The 9,571-nt window shown below is 43.1% G+C and overlaps 1 protein-coding gene across 1 annotated transcript in view; it reads right to left on the bottom strand.

The window, feature by feature from the left end:
- The window catches only part of gpc5c (glypican 5c), a gene marked incomplete at its 3' end in the record, with an annotated part of 386,127 nt that extends 376,556 nt beyond the window's left edge, over positions 1-9,571 (bottom strand). The window contains 1 exon segment of the mRNA XM_084327706.1: positions 9,244-9,571. Within this exon segment, the coding sequence (XP_084183832.1) occupies positions 9,244-9,427 (184 nt within the window). The 5' untranslated portion in view covers positions 9,428-9,571.

Below are 9,571 nucleotides of genomic sequence, written 5' to 3'. Positions count from 1 at the left end.
ATAGCAAACCCCTATCCCCACTCAACTCCAACCCACACATCAAACCAAAACAAAGAAATTGCGATTATTCTGACAGATATTGCGATTGCGATTTGCGATGCGATTATAACATATTTAAAAAAAAAATTACAAGAAGAATGTTGCTGCTTTCTGTAGTCGGGTCCCAACTGCAAAATTACTGTATTACCCTGTATTATACACTTTTACTATCATGTAGACTATTCTGCTTTGTGTTTACATGTGATGTATTGTATACATGCACATTTATTATGTTCTTGTGTGATGTATCGCACATTTTATTGCTGTGTGATGTATTGCAAATGTTATTGCTGTCATCTTGGCCAGGTCTACCTTGCAAAGGAGATCTTGTATCTCAATGGGACTTCCTGATTAAATAAAAAAAAAAAAATTAATTGCAGACTTGGCGATTTGATAATTGCATCATTCCAAATCGCGATTTCGATTAAAAAACGATTAATCGTGCAGCCCACAAAATATATTTCCCTGAAGATTAGGAGGATGGAGTGGTTACTGTGGAAAGGGAGATTATTACATTTTGGTGAAGCTAAATAACGTGACTCACGTCTCGTACTAATATAAAGAATATATCTATGTTTGCTTTTGCCGGACCCAGAGGGCCGGGCTACAATAGCGAAGGTCCCTAACTGACTGACTGACCGACTGACTGACTGACTGACTCCCCATTGTTGAAACACGCATGTGTGAGTGTTGTGGCCAGGTCTGGCTTAACCAGGTTTCTTTTAGTAATCTGGGACTAAGACATAGTTAGGATTAGGTTTTTTTTCCTTTTTCTTTTAGATCTACATCTACATTTATATCTTGAGGACAGGAAGAGACACTCAATGTGTCCTGGGTCACCGCTTTTGCTTTACAGATTTAGTATTGAGTGAGCATGAATAGTGTCCTAAGCATGCACATACTGTAGATAGACTGGTCATAAATCCACCGGGAGACAGAGAGAGGCACCGTGGGAGGGTGAGAAAGTAGACCAACAAGAATTCATCCATGTTTACTGCTATAAATACAGCCTCTGCTAAACATATAAATAGCCTTCGCACATGTGCTTGCACGCATGTTAAAAATGTGTGTGTTAAGACACACACTTAGATGCCTGCACCCCGCAATCGCAAACAGGCAAAGCTTATACAATACAGTCACACACATACTGCATACAGACACACTTTTGCAGTCTCTCTCTCTCTCTCTCTCTCTCGCTCTCTCTCTTTCTCTCTCTCTCTCTCTCTCTCTCTCTCTCTCTCTCTCTCTCTCTCTCTCTCCTCTCTCTCTCTCACACTCACACACACACACACACACACACACACACACACACACACACACACACACACACACACACACACACACACACACACACACTTGTCCCTGTGAGTCATGAGGGGACTTTGACATCACCTCTAGAATGGACAGTCACTAGCCATAATATCGGAGCTCATAACAGCCACATCAAGGCAATGATCTAATGCCATCTAATAGGATCCAAAGACAAGCTCAATCAGGCACCATGACATCAGCACAGTTCCCAAATAAGAGTCCACCCAGTCCTGACACCCTCGCCCCCGCTTGTCACTGCCGTTACATATATAAACACTGCCATGACATCACTAAGACTGGCCACAATTAGCATGGGACATTAAAAAAAACTCTCTTCTTCCGCACACACACCTACACACAGACACAAGGGCACGCATATATGCACACACACTTGTACTTAGATGTACACAGGGGCACACACACACACACACACACACACACACACACACACACACACACACACACACACACACACACACACACACACACACTATTGTTCTTTAGATAGGGTGGAGGGTCTCATAATGTAGAGGCCTGATATGATAACTCATTTTGGCGGGGATGGGGGTGGAAAGGGCTAGCTGGGGGCAGGTGGTGTAACCAGAGCCCAAAAGCACGGCCCGGCTAGGACAGACCGCAAGACCAGTGCCTCCCTCTCCAAATCCATCCATGAAACACAATAGGGTTGCATTCTCAGTCCCTCTCTCCCCCTGCTTGCCTGGCATATCCTAGTGAGGCCTGGCTCGTCTCTTAATTACCCAGTGAGCCTCCATTTGTTCCCATCCCAGAGCCAGAGGAGTGAAGTCATGACTGACAGCCCTCTGGCCACTCTAGCCCCATTCTCTCCGTCTCTCTGTACCGGGCCCATTTTCTGTGTCCGTCAACAATTGACCTATCTCAAACCCCGCCCTCTTTTCTTAATCCTCCAATCATAACAAAGTGTGATTGGAGGATGGAGAAAAGAGGGCAGGGTTTGAAATAGGTCTGTCCCTTCCTCTGTTGTTAAGCCCTGTTCTCCACTCAGCTGCTCCCTCCTGCCTTGCCTTGCCTGATCCATGGCCCCTACCAACGTTCTACCTTGCCTTGCCTATGGTTGCGCTCACCCTGTCCCTCACCCGGTTCTCTGCACCGACTGCTCCTCTCCTGGTGCGTGTTATCTCTGATATGAAACTAATATCCAGGGACTCGCACTGGAATCCAGCCTGGCCTCTCCGTCCCTTTGCGGGTAGCGTGGCAGAGAGTAAGTGATACTTAGAGAGACTTTGGCAGCTAAAGCCACCACAGGAATCAGGACAGGTCGACTGTGTCAAGAATGTTCCAGAAGAATATTGATTTGTATTAGAAGCCTTTCCCCCAAGAGGGCTAACAAGGCTGGAAATACTTCTACAAGTCCTTCCTAATTAGTGGCCAGTGTCTATGCTAGTCGTTCTGCCTCGCCAAACATTCACACACTAGAACCTCCAGACTGGATGTCAACTCTGGGGCTTAATTCTCCTAATCGGCCTCAGGTGACAAATAATCCGGAGCATTTGCCGTATTAAAGCCACGGTTCAGGGGTCTTGACTTGTTGATCACAATTACTTCCACTACACCCCAATGCCCTCCAGTGCACAAGTCAAAATCCCTGTGTGTGGAAACTGAGGTTTTAAAACAGCGCTGCTACCCAACCAGCTCTCCTCAGCAGTGGTGACGGAGGTGGTTAGTGAACTGCTAAGGAAGTAGCTATATTCCTCAATCTACAAAGAAATACACACTCCCGCTCACATGCACTGATAACCATATAACGTTACACAGATTCCCCACACACTTCACTTCCCATCAATACGGAATGGAAATTTTGTTTTGATTCGTAATGTGTTGACAGGAAGGCTGGTGGTTTCCTGACGGCACCGCTGTTTTGATATTTTTTCTGAGAACAAGAATAACTTTGTGTGAAAGTAGGTAATTAATGCAGTTGGGTTGGTTCCCTTAGATATTGCTCGGCTCACCCTCTCTCCTCGACTCAGGAAGCCCCTCTCCCTTTGAAGTTGTCCCATCCACCGAACCTGCAGGATATTTACTCTATATTGATTTGCTGTGCTTTTGGGAGGGACCGTGTTGAATGAAAACATGGCTCAAAGGGGCTTTGCTGCATACCTGCATTTTTGGACGTCCCTGAATTGAGCCTGGAATGTTTGGCTTTTCCAGACTCCAAGCTGGCAGTGCCCACAGTGACTGGCATGGGGTCCGGAGCCACACCAGAGGGCAGGGGTGGGACAGGGGGCTTTAAAGAGGGGAGAACTCTGAGGTCAGTGGATTGATAGATGGGGGCGTAGTAGTAAAGAGGCACTAAAAAGGGAGACAGTTCAGCCACAGACTAGTATTCTCAACGACCAGACAGCAAGCTGTACATGAGGGCAACTCTCTTACTCTCCCAGAATGTTGACCACTCCTCCTCAGACACTAGGTATATTCCTAGAACACCAGACAAGCACAGACAAAGTAAACCATCTTTGCCTCAGTCAATACTAAGCTAAGACTGGACATGTATATGGTTAGACATGTTAGTAACAACATAGTATACTTGGCAGGGATACCAGCGTGTGTCTTTCTCTACCAGTGCAGTCGGCTACCCAGCAGGATAAGGTGGGACACAAAAGCCTACTAAAACACCAAATAGACTTATGGCTAAAATCCAATCAGAGACCCTGTGTTAGAGCCAGACTCAGACACAATAAGCAGCTTCATGGGGGCGGCTGAGTGGTGCAGTGGACGTGTGAGCAACGTTCAAGACAGGGGAGGGAAGAATTGGCACAGCGAAATTGGGATGGGAGAAAAAAATTGAAAAAGAGGAGAAAAAGTGGATAAAAAAATAAGCAGCTTCAGACTGGGAAGACAGTGGTGAGACTGGAGTGAGTGGATAGGATTGGAGTGAGAGTATCAAAGGGGCCAGGCAGTTCAGTCATCTGTAATAGGTCTTGCTACCTGCTGCGGACATTGTCAAGGCTAGAGTAAAGAAAATATGTTATCACCCTTATACAGTATATGGGTAGGAATCACTTTTGTCTAATACATATTAGATGTATTATAATGTAATATCCATATGTTTTTATCATCCACTCAAAATATTGCGATACTATGCTGCATCAACCCCCTCTCCCCCCCCCCCCTCCCCTATGGGACAGCCTACTAAAATGAAAAGGAATGCACTCCTGAGACATACTGTGTATGGAGAAGGAGGTGTGTGCCATGTGTATGCTCTGTGTGAGAAAAGCTGAGTTATAAAGGGAACTCAAATAACCAGAGGCAATCAAAGAGCATGTTGAGCTTTGAGAGCTTGCCAAACCTTTTGATGCTGTAACCAGTTAAGGATGTGGCGACATGCGATAACATGCTGTGTTCTCCTTCCCTTGCTATTAACACATGACCCTGCATGGCTTTGTATTGTATATACTTTCTCTCTCACTCTAAAATAGCTTTTAATGACTCAGGGAGAGAATGCCAATAGCCCTTGAGCATCAAGTCACTGAAAACAATGTTCATTTTATGACACAGGAGGATGGCATCAGGCATCTGTACTCTGTATTACTGTATTACATCACTCAAACAAACGATAAAATTAGTGCGCTTTGTGTGTTATACGCAATCAGACCTTGTACTGTGCAGCCTTGTTCAACCAGAAAGTTTTATCTGAGCAACAAATAGGGCAACCATATTATCCGTCTGAGGATCCAACTCCAGCCAACTATGGCGCAAGTGTGTTTATGAATGGAGTGGCTCGTCTCTGCCCTCTAATTGATGTATCTCCAAAACGCTACATCAGCACGCCCTCGTAATCTCGATGTGGAGTGTTTGGCTGAGCATCACAGCGCCAGAGCGGTCATAACTTTCAAAAATAATCACAGGATAAGCAACTCCGTGTCACTGATTACCTAAGCTCTCCTAATCTGGCAGCGGGACAAACCCACTATTTATTAATTGAGGGGCCAAAGAGTAAAGCCTTGAGCATGTGGAAAGCAAGTATTTTCAGCTGAAAACCAATTCAGGTTAATAGTGGTAATAGTACACACACCTTTAAGAGGTTCTCATTAACACTGATGTCTATGAGGCACCACAGAAATGGACGTTAATTAAATTTAAAAAGTACAAGTAATTTATGTTTCAATATCTTACACTGTATATCAGGGGTGTTGGGGGGGGTCATCTTCTGTTTTGTCACAAAGCTATATGGACTACATTTTTATGTATAACTGCCTTCAATGTAATGTAATTAAGACTTATTGCTTGTAGATTCCACAGAAAAGATTTTAATACGGTAATGTGTTGTTCAGCAATATTGTGCTTTCCTCCGGTTTCAGGGAAATAAGCATCTGTGTGGCATCTGACCAACGTGTTAAGTCTCAATAAGCATGAAGCACCATGAAGAACACTTGCACTACATGATTACTTGGTTGCCAATTGGATCATTGGGACAATAAAAGAAAGCATTTCCAGCATAAAATATAGTGTGCAATAAAAGTGCCATTCTTTCCATTTAGAATCCCCGTATCCAATTGGCAGACTCTTGAGTTCCCTGCTGCCACACTCCTGAGGCGCTTGGTGAGGAATCAGTTCACCACACATGAATGAAACGCAGTACTGTATCCTAAAACAAATATCAGACTGTGGAGAGAGAGAAAAAAAGCTGAAGTTTCGCCACTTCAAATTTCAAGCCTTGCTTTGGTTGGCTTTTGATCTGAGAATTGAAGCGGAGTAGCAGAGCCTTGTGTACACAAGTCACTCGCACCAAATCTAAAATGTTCACGCACACACAAACACACACACACACACACACACACACACACACACACACACACACACACACACACACACCCATCATCTGGTCATTGCTTTGAAGACAGAGTGTACCTGACCCAAAACAACCCCTCGTGGGCCACTCCAAATGAAAAGCAACAAGCACAATATATCAAACCAGTGTATCACTGAGGCTGTGGCCATGTTGAATTAGCTGTGATTAGAGGTGCAGCAGGGATGTGATGTAGGAAGCCTTTACTCCATCACAAGGCTGGAAGATACACCATCATGGATCCATGCAAATGTATGGATTTTTATTATACCGTTGTCAATATTGATCAAATAGTAAAGATTATACATGTATTTTCTAAATTAATCTAAAAAGTGTTCCTTGCAACAGTATTATAAAGGCGTCGGGGTAGAAACTGGATTAAAATATGCTCTTTTGAATGAAACGGCACCATGACAATTGTATAACAATACAATTTGTCAAATTACCCTGCAATTCATCATTATACCATAAAAATTTTGAAAACTATTGTGATTTTGACCATACCATCCAGCTCCACTCAATATAAATCTTCATAATATTAAATGATCGTACAATATTGAACCCTTAATAGAATCAACACGTATAGCAACATGTTTTCTCCCTCCAACATTGTTCTGAGAATATTTCTTTATGGTTCATTTTTAATGATCACCTTGATCATCACCTGCTGGAGTTTATATCCCTTCTTTCTGGAAATAATGTTGGGTGAACTGTCAAGGTTGAACCCGGAGGCCCACAGTTGGGCAATCAAGCAGCCTAGACTTTCACATGATCACTGACAGTAGCATGGGATGCCTCTCATACCACCACTCTGCCTCTTTCCTCTCACTGTGCGAAGACAAAAGGGCTCATAAACAGCTTCAACATTCTGTCCCCACTGTGCCGTCATATCGCCTATAGCTCCTACCTATTTCCTGCGACCTATAAAACCTTGTCACGCAGCACAAGCACTTCCATTAAGCCTGGTGACATCTTCACAAAACCAAGGCCCTTCCGTTGTCTCACAGGGCCTACTTTCAACTACCGCCTGAACTGAAATCGACATGCTCTGTTGCTAGTGGCGACTTCCCCCAAACAAACATATCAAGTGGTTTGAATGCACCTCTAGGTATGTTTACTGCTTGGCTGTCTGCTGCTCTTCTCCCTGTGGCGGCATGCAAAGTCAGACATGGCGATACTTCGGCTGGTGTCCCGTGTATGCGACAGTAAACCGGTCAGTGATTGTGATTTGTCCATATGGGTATTTTTACGTTTCACATGCATCTGAACCAGCTCAGTAAGGGGTGTGCTGCTCTGACCTAAAGGACACATAGTCATATCAAAGTAATAAAGTAATTTTGCATGTATAAGTGGTGGCTCCAGGAAACTCTGCCTAATCATTAAAGAAATGTGCTGTGCTGCACTGCTGGTCCCTCTCAAAGAGATGACACAGGACTTATCTGGCCTTGTATGACACTTTTATCTAGTGAATAATCCATTTTATTACTTTCATATGAAAAAACCTATATGGGAGACGAGAGGAGGTGAGTAGAAACAGATGACATAATTTGTCTGAGTGATGAAAAGTGCCTTACGGCGATTAGAGAAAAGAGTTTTCAGTAAAAACCAAGAAACCCAACATAGTTGAACTGAAGCCCAAACCACTTTCAAAATGTTTCCACCTTCAAAACAGATTCGAAACCAATGTTATTCCAGCAAAACACTTTGTCCCCTCTGTATTCAGAAGTAAATCATATACCGCAAAACTAAGATTATAAAGTTGTTCAGTGTATCCTTCAGTGAGACAATGCTGTACTGCAAAAGGCTATACATAATAATCTACTTCTGATATAACATGATATAAAACATGTATAATCTCAGCAAAATTGTACAGAACAGGGCTTGAGAATACAATGTTAGACAAGCATCCCCAGCACAAATAGTGGCAATCAAAGTTGACGTTAAAGTTGGCAAATGTACCAGGTCAGGTGAAGCCACAGATCAATCAAAACGTCCTATAATGAACAATGACATACTGTGAGGTTGAAACCAAGGAGCATTTATAATAATAGGCAGAGACATGTTGAGAAACTTCCCGTTCCATCTGGTTTGCTCCAGCTCAGAAACCCTGTCTGAGCAGCAGAGTTCAATCAATGTATATTCAGCCAAACGAAATTAGCAAAAATAATGAATTAATCTCTCTCAAAATAGCATGTTGTTTGCTTGGTAAGCAGCAGGTTGGCTCAGTCAAACAGCCATCTTTGGAGATGTATAATAAATAAATAAATGCTAGTGTTATAGGCTAAATCAAATATTTTGCTAAGAAAGATATTAGTTTACAAGAATGTAGTCGCACAGGTTTAAACAGTTGTGTGCTTTCTTGTGTAAATGACAAGTTTTAATTAGAAAATGCATCACCTGCTAGAATATGGTATTTATTTTGAGCCACTTGCCGAGTTGCTTTAATTTCTTTATTAAAATACCTCCAACAATAAGTATGACCGTACAACCACAGGCATGCACTCTGTATTTGATTTCATGTCTACGCCATGGTAACGCTTTCGTTTTTCTCTTCTACAAACTAACTTTGGTTTAGAAATAATGTGACGCAGGCATCAGTGAGGTCCCAGGTTGTAATTCTGTTCGATATTAGTTCAGTCATGTAACGTTGCGGGTGTGTGGCCATCATCACGTCTCGAGCATTATTATTACTTTACATCGGCTTTCAAGACATCCTCTCAGCGCGTGTGATGAACCACGTGCGCCTTTGACTGGAGCGTAACTGCCCTTCGCGTGTCACTCTACTAATCACACTTTATTTTCTCATTGCAATATTTCTCATTGCAATAAAAAAAAAAAAAAAAAAAAAAAAAAGCAACAGCTCAAAAAGTTGTATTGCCAGCACGTTTTATATATAAAAAATATAAATAAACGTAGGCCAATTATGGTAATAATAAAAATGAACAGATCAAAATAAAGACAATGGCTCCTGACGAGCTGTCTCGTGTCACACAGACAGAGCCAGAATGGCACCGCTTTGATATGTGATGATGCACATTGACCACGCGACTCATGCCCACTTCACTCACCTGTGCCAGGTGTCTCCGGAACCCGGTGGAGCGGACCGATCTGCCGCAGCTGAAAGGCTGTTCTCACTTCATGACAGCTGTATGCGTCCACGTCGACCACAATCACTAATAATAAAAACAAAGCTGCTGACAAAATCCAGAGGAATCCGCCAGAGTTAACGCGTGTGGAGACTCCTCGGGACATTGCAGCATCTCTCAGTCCAGGTATCCTTGTAATACTGTTGCCTGACTGTAAATTGGGTGGTAGGTTTTCAAATGAACGACACTGGAGTACAATGAAGCAATGATACGTTTAAACATCTGACTGACAAACTAGGTTTCCGTCGGA

This window comes from Notolepis coatsorum, assembly GCF_963971535.1.
Source record: "Notolepis coatsorum genome assembly, chromosome: 13".
Taxonomy (NCBI): Eukaryota; Metazoa; Chordata; class Actinopteri; order Aulopiformes; family Paralepididae; genus Notolepis; species Notolepis coatsorum.
The sequence above is the reverse complement of the archived record's forward strand: the minus strand, read 5'-3'. Positions and strand labels throughout refer to the sequence as shown.